General features: G+C 35.8%; 2 protein-coding genes across 5 annotated transcripts; one reads left to right on the top strand and one right to left on the bottom strand.

Annotated features, from left to right (window-relative positions):
• The first annotated feature begins 4,912 nt into the window (after window positions 1-4,912).
• LOC131029482 (syntaxin-111) lies at window positions 4,913-8,577 on the top strand. Of its 4 annotated transcripts, none has more exons than XM_057959980.2 (3): window positions 4,913-5,065; window positions 6,825-6,920; window positions 7,022-8,577. In XM_057959980.2, exon 3 carries the CDS (start codon window positions 7,034-7,036, stop codon window positions 7,958-7,960), a length of 927 nt encoding a protein of 308 aa, XP_057815963.1. In that variant the 5' UTR covers window positions 4,913-5,065; window positions 6,825-6,920; window positions 7,022-7,033; the 3' UTR covers window positions 7,961-8,577. The 4 variants fall into 4 exon arrangements, with proteins under 4 accessions (XP_057815963.1, XP_057815961.1, XP_057815962.1 ...); XM_057959978.2 differs by having other exon boundaries at window positions 4,913-5,122; XM_057959979.2 differs by having other exon boundaries at window positions 4,915-5,065; window positions 7,025-8,577.
• A 1,694-nt stretch (window positions 8,578-10,271) lies between these two features.
• On the bottom strand, window positions 10,272-12,329 carry LOC131029475 (L-type lectin-domain containing receptor kinase VIII.1). The gene has a single exon (XM_057959968.2). It carries the CDS (start codon window positions 12,327-12,329, stop codon window positions 10,272-10,274), a length of 2,058 nt encoding a protein of 685 aa, XP_057815951.1.
• Window positions 12,330-12,793: the final 464 nt, after the last annotated feature.

Below are 12,793 nucleotides of genomic sequence, written 5' to 3'. Positions count from 1 at the left end.
AATTTGTATAAGAGAGCATATTTGTGTAAAAATAATTGTAAATACACAAAAGATAAAGTAGGGTATTAACAAAGGAATCACCCTCCTAGGTCTTACAAAGCCCAAAGTGTAGAGGAATTCAATTTTGTTAATTGATTCCTGGTCGTTGGCTATATCCAACACTAAGCCTAAGCATTAGAATTGGCAATCCTATATGGTTTGGTGACCTGTTGATTTGGGATACTGACTTAAAAGAGAACTTGGTTATGAATCATCCTAATTGAAAATGTGCAAGGTTTCATCAAATTCAAAAGGATAAGATTACTAAATATGGTCACATGCTTACAAAATTTCTAAGTTTTAACATTAGCATTTGAGAATTCTCAAAGAAATTATAGATTGAAAAATGTCAAAGAAAATCTAGGTATTATGTTGATTTTGGTGAAATTGTTAGTTGACACTAGTGGTGAAAACATGATCATTTTAGGTGAAATTGTCATCTACCATGATAAAAATGAAACTACTATACTAGAAGTGCAAATTCCTCCTAGTGAAAGTGACAAAAACATATCACCCTAGCAAAAGTGATTAAAGTACTAGGCACATAAGATGACATCTAGTAGCATTCTAGACTCCTTATTTTAGTAATTTCTTTGACTATTTGGCTTCTATTTTGAGCTTTGCAACTCTATAAGATTATTTAGCATGGAGGAATAGAGGAGCATGAACATGTTATGAGCAAATTATAGAGAAATAGTTTAACATCATAGGTTCAAGTAGATGTCCATGGAAAAAAAGAAAATGTGGAGGTTAGGGAACACCCTAGTTAAACCCCATGGAAGTTGGAATCCATAATGACCTAAATAGATGCCTTGTTTGATTGTCTAGTTTTTGATATCTTAATTAGCTTCATGTTTGTTGCATCTAACTTGTTTAAATTGGTGAGATTGCCTTCATAAGAGCCATATACATCTAAAAAGAATTTTAAACTAGTTTTGTGATTTTCTAGACATGTAATGAACCTATAGACATACTTCAAATATAGAGGTAATATATGGGGATGCCTAAGTGAACTCATGCTTGGTGTTTTTCCCATACATGCTTTTTCTCAAGGGTAAATCCTTATTCTCATGTTTCCTGGCTTATGTTGATACCTATATCATGTTCATATAAATCAAACTTCTATCTTCTCCAAACCAAGATTAGAATGCTGTTAAACTAGTGTATGCAATATCTACCATGTAGTTTATAGTAAATCATTTATTGATTGCTACAATTATTTTTGTTTAAAAATCAAATAAACTATTTTTTATGGATTATAAATGCTCCTCAATTAAATACATAATAAAAGTACTTAGCTAAATTTTTGATGTGGATATATTAAACTAAATGTTAAAAAATGATTCACAAATTTAAGAAAACTATGTGGGACGTTAGATGAACACTTTTGAAATGTTAGTTTCTTTACTTGTTGCTTTCATTCACTTTTGTGAGCATGGATTTGAACTTTGCCTATGGATATGAACTTTGTTTAATTTGGAATCTAAAGCTTGTTCGCCTTGATCTTTGATATCTACTTCTAAAAGGAGTGGTGTCAATGGACATTGTTTAGGATTTTGTAAACAAGGAATGTTTTCTTCTGGTCAAACCCCTATTAGCGAGTCCAATGATATGGAACAATGATTGAACATAACACTCAAATATGCAAATACCTAAAATGCTCATGAAAATTCACAATTTAGTGTTAATGCCTTATGATGTGCAATCTTATGTGATGATGAAATGTGGGTAACAACTCCTAGATATTCCCTAAATGGTTTTGAAATTAATTAATATTCATCATTAAATACAACACACTAGCCCACAAGTTAACAAATTTCATGCTCAGTTGATATATAAGTATTGGAGAAGCCAAGATCCAAGAGACATAACAAAATAATCACCAATAGGGTTATACACCGGAAACAAGCTAGATAATAGTCATAAACATCAAATAATCCAAAAGATAAAATATACATTACATTAACAAATGATAATGCCTAAATATATACAACATGAGTCTGAGGTGAGAAGGTGAAAACTAACTATGAACAACCCTCAAAGAGATGGACACATGTGAGCACATGTGGAGGGTGATGGACAATTTCATCAATCTCCCCATAAGGCGAGGAGAGAATATCTCCAACCTCTAATGAGGTGAGATGAAAAAGTCTCTAACCTCATCTATGCACATGTGGTGAGACAAACAAGTGTCTAGCCTCAAAAGTGAACTTAATCTTTAATATCAAAGTTAAGTTAGACCTAGCCACTAAGTGTGACTTAAGCCTAGGTGTGGGTTAGGTAAACCCTGCACTCTAACACCCCCACTAAGTTATACTTAGGGATTAATAATGCTCAAAAGTACATGTGGGGCCCTAGAACAAACATTGATAAGGTACCCTTGTACAAATAAAGATCTCTCATAAACAAAGAAAGGGAGAAACCCCATGGGAACAAAACTCCCCTCTAAAAGAGAGAAAGAGGAGGATAATACCTCCTACAAAGATGTGCATATGAAGATGAAGAACTCTTGAAGCATATCAAGAATTGTCAACTCTTCTAGAAGATGAACTAGTGTATGCTAGAATCAACAAATCTCTAGAGATATATATCAAGAGATACAACTATGATCAAAGAACACAAAAAAACAAAGCACATACATCATGTTGTACACTACTTAGAAGTGCTTAATGTTCAGGAATCTCACAATATTGATCCACTAAAAGAATCCCCCACATGAGAGATACAAAAGAGTATGTCTATGTGATCCCCCTTGCAAATGTGTGAAGTCCATATGGCTCCATGAGGTTCCTCCATTTCTCCATTGAAAACATAAAGCATTAGCTATATAGATATCATGATTCCCTACTTAATGATGAGGAAATGAAGATGGAAAACCAACTAAAATTGGGCACAATTATGTGCATAGGAATGAGATCCAACATTAGATCAACTATTCCCCCCTAAGGAACACACATTTAGTTTTGTGGCACTTTATACGAGTTCGTTTATAAAAATATATGTTGTGAATTGAGTTCTTACATGTTTGATGTCATGAGATGGACAATGAATACATATACAAGATGCCATTCAAACCTTAATAAGATGTCAAAAACTGAAACATAAACCCCCATAATGCAAGACATACCTCCTCTCCCCCAAAATTTTGACACTTATAAAGTAGTATGTTTTATAATGCAAATATGCGTAACGAATGAGAAATAGCAAAGCATTAACATTTTGGTAAAGACAACACTCAATTTTAGGTTACCGTTAAAAAGTTATTGCAAAACAATTTCTCGATTAAATGGCCTCCAACTGCACTAATAGAGTTAAAAATGCGCTATGGAGAGATCCAACATAGGCATGCAACCACTCGTTAGAATTGAGATGCAATAAGATTTCCAAAAAGTATTCACACTTGAAAAAACACCTCCCAAATTGCAAGTTACACAAAAAAGAAAACAACCATCATCTTTGAAACACTAGTTATTGTTGAAAAATAACCACTCTCCTCTTTTCAAAACACAAATTGGCAATCAATTTTATAATTTAATATAAGCCAATAACAATTAAAAAAATGTAAACAAATTTAGTAGCAATTCATGCCAAAAAAAGGATAAATTATATAAGAATAACAACCACGCGGGAGAGGAATTTGTGCTAAGTCTCTCTCGAAAATTGCTTTTTAGCAAGTCCTTCATGTGTGGATTGTAGGTAGGGACCTTAAATGTTGGATTTTACTTTCTAACACCCCCCTTAAGTTATATTTAGTGGCTAGGTTTAACTTAACCTTAGCATTAAAGGTTAAATTCACTTTATAAGTTAAACACCTTTTGGTCTCACCACATGTGCACATGGGGTGGAGACTTTGTTATCTCACCTTATTAGAGGCGAGAGATATTCTTGCCTCACATTATGGGGAGGTTAGAGTCTTTGTCCTCACATGTGTCCATCTCTTTGAGGGTTAGTAATAGTTAGTTTTCACCTTCTCACCTCACACCCATTTTATATATATTTTGGTGTTCTCATTTGATTATAAACTTCAATCAATTAAGTTTTATGCTAATTAATGTGTTGATTGTTATTTTGGCTCATTTCTAGTTTATACATGATAAATTATTTGGATGTGACTCTATGATCATGGGTTCCTTATCAGTAACAACTAGTTATATGGTGCCATTAAGAACACACATTTAAATTTGAATTTTGGCAATATAAGAGTCATTTTTGAATTTAGTGAAACCAACTTAGATTAATCTTACAATCTATAGATTTAAATTGGGGTAAGGAAAATTGGGGTAAGGAAAATCAAGACTAGTCCCTAGATATATGTGTAATGAGATTAGGTAAAAATAATCTTATTTGCCCATTTTTACACTAAAATACACCCCTTATACACTAATCATTACACTAAGACTAAACACTTTAAAATAAATCCAAAAAAATACAAAATATACATTTTTCACCACTATAACTTTCATAAAATAATAATGAATCAAAAATATAATCATAAACATAAATACTCGAGTTTTTTTTTTTCAAATAATTCTTACCATCAAGATTGCTATAATTCCAACCTTTTATAACCAAGAGGGAACTTCTTTCAAATTATACATAATTGTGTCTCTTTTAGCTAAAAGAGATTAAATTGACCTCAATCAATTTATATAACTTTCCCTTCCCCTGCACGTGACCTCGGGCTAAGCTCCAAAATATGACCGTTGCTTTCTCCTCCGCTCATGTTTTAAAAAATGATTGAAAATTCAAACCCAATTAAGAGGGAAATTTAAAGAAAATTACCTCCTCCACCTGTCAAAGAGCCGATGCCACCGTCAACAACGGGTCACAAAGCGGTAGATTCAATGATTCAAACTTGACATCCAACGGCTCCTTGACCGGCTCTATCATAAACCCCAGATAGCCTACAAAATTTACGACAGATGTTTTGGTTCTCGAAGTCCCTAGTTCGATTTGCCTGGTTTGCCATTTGGGTCTAACGATAGTAAATATTGCGAGGAAAGTTTTCTAAAGCAGTCAAATTTTGGTGAGTGCGGATCTGTTGGCTTTGTTCATTGATTTTTCAGGCTGCTTTTCTGATCAGGTACTGCAGTTCTAATGCTGGTTTTGTTTAATCTTTTGTGTAATTTGAAGATTTTTACTTAGGTTTTACTAATATGAGCGTACTCTTTTTCATATATTTCCATCTGTTATTTGGATATTACAAGCCAATTTTTAGCCATTCTCTTATTCATATACTTATTTTAAAATGACATCGTAATTTAAAATCTTTAGCCTTCATATATAGTTGACCATGGAACATGCAGTTTCTCGAAAGGAAACAAAACTCTGCTCGAAATTTTTTATCAGAAACTTGAGTTCTTACAGTGGCCGACTTGTTGTAGTCAAGTAAATAAGGCATCGTGTCTCGTCTGATTTTATGAATCTACGATTTCTAATATTTCACACAACTAGGGTTTTTAAAAAAGAAAATGCCCTCTTAATGTCCAGGGCGCCAACTGCTCTGTATGCTTAACTGTTGAGAATTGCTGAAGCTTGAGGTCTTACGATGGTTGTTTGGTTCTTATGATATGTGTAAGGCTTGGCATGGCTGTTTGGTTCTGCAGTTTAGATCTTAGATTGTTTAAGTTCTTAGAGTCTTAGCAGTGAAAAGATCCTTTTGAGGTCCATTACCCTGCGTGCTTTGTGTACCTAGTCGGTTAGGACATATTATAATTTAGGATACCTTCCTTGCTAAGCACCCGAGTGTGCTTTGATTACGATGTGGCTATACTTTATACATCTGAGGATTATAAGTAACAATTGTTAATTGCTAGGCTTAGTTTTTTCTTTACGCTCGCCATTCTAGCAGTTACTTTTACTGTATTTATATATGTGTTGAATAATTTTTGAGTAATGACAATTTACAAAGGCTTAGTTCTTAAATTATGTCTATTACCCACTTAGTTCTTAAATATTGTCTATTACCCAACCTGGATGCACCTCTGCTGCCTTACAGAATTCATTTATGGTGTTGAATTTTGATATGCGCTTTTACTGCATTGTACATATTTGTGTATTGATCCACCCATAGTTTCATAAATTGCACTCTGACAGATCTCTCCTCCCATTTTATCTTGGTATTAATCTGTTTTCTTCTTTCACACATTATAATATAAGGGTTTTATTTTCAATTTTGGTGAATATTGGGAGTTTATCTTGTTCTTTTCTGTAGTATAATGTGTAGTTTATAAGCCTCTATTGGTGTTGCAATAGTAAGCAAGGGAGTTCTAGGTGTTTAATTTTTGGCTAGTTATTGAGAATTACATATTGCTCTGTTTTCTCTAAGATTATGTTGAACATTTCATAGATCTTCCTTTCCCAAACAGGGAAATATTATTCGTAGGTAACCCTTTTCTGTGTTGTAAATAAATTTTGATAAACTTGTAATTGTATATTAAATTTTTGTTGTTGTGTAATACTGTTACTGAGTTCTAAAACTCTAGGTCATCAAAAACCAACCTTCCATACACATTAGGTGAGCCCACCGAGGTTTTAACCCAAGCCATCTTCATGGCAACACCCTTCGTCAACAGCTAGATCACTAGCCTTTGAACATTATACTTGTAGACAGGTTTTGCCTATCTGTCTTTGTGGCTTCTTAGATTTTTCAAGTTTGGTTCAAATCATTGTTATGAGAGGTATGTAATCTATAAACTGACTTGCTTACCTCTCTTTTTTCCCTCCCCATCAAAAACTCAAACCCAACATAAAGTAATCTTAACTTCAATTGTGTGTCATTGCAGTAGGGAAGAAATCGGGATAAGGCAACCACGTGCAATCTGCCTCATTCAACACTCAAACTTTCTCCATCTTCCTGTTTTTTCTTGTCAATTCCTCAGGTAAAATGCAAAAGTGTTGATTAAATTTTTCTTGTTCTTCAATGAAGCAACTTTTTATGCATTCTGAACCCTGATGATCTTTGACTGATATGCTACCTTAGCAGCTCAGCAAAATGAATGATCTTCTTACAAGGTCGTTCACCAATTACCTTGACCTTAAACGAGAGGCCTTGAAGGACCTCGAGGCTGGTCCAGACATGGAGATGGTTGACTTGGGAAGCGAACAGAACCTTGGTCAATTTTTTGATGAAGTTGGTGATATAAAAGCTGACATGGAAACTATTAAGGGATTTCTTAGGAAACTTCAAAAGGCCAATGAAGAGACAAAATCTGTTCACAAAGCCCAAGCCATGAAATCTTTGAGGGACCGTATGGATGGTGATATTGTCACAGTCCTAAAACAAACTAAAGCAATAAAGGGCAAGCTTGAAGGACTTGACAAAGCTAATGTTGCCAATAGGAAACTACCAGGATTTGAAGAAGGAACACCTACAGATAGAACCAGAACATCTGTTACTAATGGCCTGCGAAAAAAGCTGAAGGATTTGATGGGAGAGTTTCAGAGCCTAAGGGAACGAGTTGTTGGGGAGTATCGAGAGACCATTGAGAGAAGATACTTCACCATAACAGGTGAAAAGGCAAATGAGGAGGTTATAGAAAAAATCATCTCCACAGGGGAGAGTGAAACTTTCCTACAGAAGGCCATTCAGGAGCAGGGTAGAGGCCAGATTCTGGATACCATCCATGAAATACAAGAAAGACATGATGCTGCCAAGGAGATTGAAAAAAGTTTGCTTGAGCTGCACCAGGTCTTTCTTGATATGGCTGTGCTTGTTGAGGCACAAGGAGAGCATCTTAATGACATTGAGCACAATGTCTTTCACGCTGCTCAGTATGTTGGTAATGGTACCAAGCAACTTAAAGGAGCACAAAAATACCAGAGAAGTAGCAGGAAATGTATGTGCATAGGTGTGATTCTGCTACTGATTTTGATTCTGATTATAGTCATTCCCATTGCAACTAGCTTCCATAAATCATAGAAATATGGCATATATGTCATTTGTTGAAGGGCTAAGGCATAATATACAGAAATCAATGCAAGGCAGATTGTGATCATGGTCGGAGATAATGAAATATGTGTTTTGGGCCTTCAAAACGTTCCATTATTTCTTTTTGGCATAAGAGGCATGCTCACTCATTGACAGCTTTTAAGTTTGTAGTAACTGATATAGCAGCATGGTGATTTGGCCATGAATAAGCTGCTGAGAGTATAGGACTTCTTGTCATTTTTGGAAGTGAGCCAAGAGTATAGAGTTTTACTTGAGCTCTTTGGTATTGCAATGCCTCTGACTAAAATGGCTTGGTTTTTTTCAGTTTATGTAAAGCTCAGCACGAAGACACTGAAAAGGGCATACAATTCTTTTTCTGGATTTGTCTATATATGTATTATGGGCATACGATTCTTTGGTATTGCAATGTAGCAACATTAAATTGGCTTGTTTTTTTCAGCTTATGTAAAGCTCTCTATAGCATGAAGAATATCTAGATGCTCGAAAAGACACTTCTGGTTGATCATTACAAATTCCTTAATGTCGTGCTTGTTCATTGTGAATTATATCACATTTTAATATATATCCTTTTTAAGAATTTATGTAAAGCTCTCTATAGCATCAAGAATTTCTAGATGCTCGAAAATACGCTTCTGGTTGATCATTACAAATTCCTTAATGTTGTGCTTGTTCATTGTGAATTCACATTTTAATATATATCCTTTTTAGAAATTTATTAATGCAATTACTTTGCTTGTTTGAGCATTTCAACATGCAAGAATGTCAAGAAACAATTGAAAATAAATACTTCTTCATGAATTGATTGCTTCTTGGCTTGGAACTCATACTTATTGTGATATAAATGAAAATATATAACAATATATATGGGAGTGTTTTGTACAATTTCTCTATGGAAGCATGTTTAGTTGGAGTATTTTAAATAAACTGTTCGAAAACTTTAAAGGGACCAAGTAAGCTTTGGAAGAAAGGGGATAATTGAAAGTTAAATATGTGATAATAAATCGCTTTCTAGTAACAGGATTTACTTAATGCTATGTTGAATGGAAGATGTTGTCTTTTTAAGTGCTGTTGCATTCTTGCAGTTATTATTACCCAGCTAGGTATTGTTCACAGGTGTCAATCTTTATCATAGGCCAAGGAAAGTAGCTGGCATAATTATTTTAATTCTATTATCTTCACCACTGAATGTACTTCAAAGACCAGAGTAGTCCGTGTCCAGAGTAGTCTGTATGAAAAGATAAAAAATTTAAGTGTCAGATGACAGTTTTTAGGTTTAGGTATTGTTCACAGGTGTCAGAATACACTACATTTGTAGGTAAGTTTGAACAGAATATGACTGAATTGCATGACAATTGTACAGGACGGATTTTCCCAATTGGTCAAGTGTAAATCCTCTTGTTTAGGTAAGTACGATAGCACTCTAGGGGTTTTGCCATTTGTAGAGCTGGGGTTTCTTGCCCAAAATTGCGCTCGAGCACTAAGTTTCATCAGCTCAGAATGAAAACATTCATTCATTCACTGCCAAAAAATTAGCTACACTCGAGCACAACTAGGGATAGAAAATAGAAGATCACATCCATTTTAGAACCTGAAGATTGAAATCATGAAATGCTATCTCTTCTTTGTTTTGTGCATCCCAAAAATTTACTTGCACTCATGTACAACCAAGGGTAGGAAATAGAAGGACAAACCCACTCTAAACCTCAATATTAAAATCATGAAACACCATTTCTCCAAGGATAGAAAATAGAAGAGCATATCCACTCTAAACCTCAAGATTGAAATCATGAAACACTATCTCTTTTTTCTTTGTGCATCTTAAAAGAATGAATCACATTGAATGCCTCAAAATTCCAATTGTAGGTTCGAAAGTAGATAATAGAAAACAATCATATTCCATACTTTCAAACCTTACCAGGATAAGATCTCTAATGCTGTTTGTATTTACACAAATTTGTGTTTGAGTGCTGAGCCTCATCAGCTCAGAACCAAAACATCATACGAACATTCGCTACCAAAAAATTAGTTGCACTCATGTACAATCGGTGATAGAAAATAGAAGAGCACATCCACTCTAAACCTCAATATCGAAAACATGAAACACTATCTCTTCTTTCTATGTGCTTCTTATAAGAATAATTTGCATGGAATACTTGAAAATTCAGATTAGATGGTATTTATAGATGACAAACAGGTTCAAAATACATAATAGAAAACAACTATATTTCATATTTTCAAAGCTTACCAGGATGAGATCTCTGATGTTGCTTATATATGAGCTTTATTTGTTTGATTTATAGCCCAACATAGGGAAACCTGCCGGTGAGCAGCTTTTCATGCATAGCTCAGGGGCACTTGGATATAAAAAGTAGGCAACTGGTCTACAAGGAGGTAGAGAAGGCAACTGCACTTCTCCACTGATGTAATCAACAATTTCTGCCATTGTAGGCCTGGATCCAGGGTCACTCTGAGTAGCCAACAGGCCCACTCCAACCAAACATTGAACTTGCTCTGGATTGTATCTCATCATCAGCCTCTTGTCTGCCACCTGCAACAACTTCTCGTTCTCATGAAGCTGCCAGGTGAATTCCACCAAGTCCACCTCCTCTGGGCTCAAGTCATGATCCATAGACTTCCTCCCCGAGACAATCTCAAGCAACATGACCCCAAAGTTATAGACATCCATCTTTTCAGTAGGCTGCAAGACATGGAGGCTTTCAGGAGGTATATGATGTTCAAGCTTCAATTCACCTAAACATTGTGGTTTCTGATCAGCGGAATTAACTAGTCCAAAGTCCCCAAGCCTAGCCCTGAATGTAATATCTAGCAAAACATTGCTGATCTTGATATTTTTATGTACCAAATTCTTCTCCCAACCACTGTGCAAGAAGCATATTGCCTCGGCAACATCCTTTGCCACCTTGTATCTTCTTGGCCATGGAAGAACTCCTCTAGCAAACAACCACTTATCCAGACTGCCATTTTGCATATACTCATAGATCGTTACAAGTTCATGCTTGTCATTGCACCATCCCTTTAGGGGCACCAAATTAGGGTGCTTCAGTCTACTAATGACCTTAATTTCCTTCATTATCTTATTCTTATCTATATTGAAGGCACCTTTAGAGAACCGTTTTACAGCCACAAGTGTACCATTCTGGAGTACACCCTTGTAGAAGACTCCCTTGCCTCCACTCCCCAAAATCTCACTTTCACTAAAAGACCTAGTGGCTAAGGACAACTCAGACATGGAAAACCGCCTGGGCTTATTGGGTGGTGTAGGACGTGCTGTATTTTTGTTTAGTATTAATTTTGTTGCCAAGGATATGGTCTGGTCCTTGGCCTTCCTGTTGCAGAGAAAGTATACCAAAACCATGAGAAACACTCCAACCACTGCAAGAAATACAAAAAATGCCTCAGGAGGCTCCTTGGGTGCAATTTTAGAAGCTTTAAACATCTTTCTCTCACATGTCGTCTCATTAGGCAGTCTCAGAAATGCAGAACTGGTAGCAGAAAAATTCCATGAAAGGATTTTATGAATTTGTGCTGCATGTCCTGTAGATGCAGAGAACCCCACAAACATATATTCATTCAAATAGTTAGATAGATCAAGTCCAGCTGAATAAAGTGGCTTGCTGGGCATTGGGGATCCATCATCTCTAGCAAGGCTCAGCTCAATCCTTTGATTAACTCCATCATAGTCAATCCAAGCTCTGACATTGGATCCATCTCTGAAGAAAATTCCTGCAACACCAGCATCTATAGTCACATTTGACACTATGCTTCCCAAATTTATGCCAATATGATTGTCATTGGGGTCACCGAATTCTTCATTTTTGAAGGTGTCAAATTCTACTGCAAGAGCCTTATATTTTTCATCGCAGGCATCATTGAGCATTCCCAGCCAGCCTCCAGGTCTTCCCACGGTGACTTCATCAGGTACAATTACGAAAGCTAAGCCACTGGAAGATCCAGAGTTGGAGTCTATTTGGAAGGAGAATGTCGTGTGGAAAGAGGCAGGAATGTCTGTGTCAGGATCCATCATCCTTATGGGAGAGGAATACAGAGCTTTTCCAGCCTGAAAGGAAAGATTATGATTAAGATCATTGGTACTGGGTATCTGAATGATCCCTTCATTTTCTTGCAGCCCTGCACAGCCCAGAAACCTTATTTCATGATTTATTCTATTGTGGGCTCTGAAATCTGGGAAAAACAGTTGCTTTAAGACATTGCTTGCAGGACCCAATTTGCTACAGGACACTAGCTGAGTATTTAACACAGCAAGGTCGATGAGACACATGAGGACTACCACAAACCAAGAATTCTGAGAAGAAGCCATTCTGAGTTTGAGTATGCTTTCTCAATCAGTGAAGAAACACCAATAACTTTATTTATGTTCACTGGAATAATATAGTCTATGTGAACACAAAGCATCTGTTAGGTGGGAATGAACTTCAACAGTATTGAACATGTCCCCACGAATGAGAGCTAATTCATACCTATTTACACAAGCAAGAAACCTAAATGAGATACAAATGGTATCTTCTTTCTTCCTCAGGGTGGATGTGAATCTAAATTAATAATTATTATTGCTGACATGGTAGAAAGACACAATTGGGTGTTTTTCCACCTGTTTTTTCAGCACACCAACATCCCACGTCCACCCGATTTAGAGAGCCACACAGTTCTGTCACACAGCATAATGACAAAAGGGGTTCTAAATGAAGTGGGCTTTAAAGTCTATCAAAATAGTCCATAAGATTTTGATTCAGGAAATGGTACAGAATGGTCCCTTGGATATGA

The sequence above is a fragment of the Cryptomeria japonica genome, chromosome 4 (assembly GCF_030272615.1).
Source record: "Cryptomeria japonica chromosome 4, Sugi_1.0, whole genome shotgun sequence".
Lineage (NCBI taxonomy): Eukaryota > Viridiplantae > Streptophyta > Pinopsida > Cupressales > Cupressaceae > Cryptomeria > Cryptomeria japonica.
The sequence above is the reverse complement of the archived record's forward strand: the minus strand, read 5'-3'. Positions and strand labels throughout refer to the sequence as shown.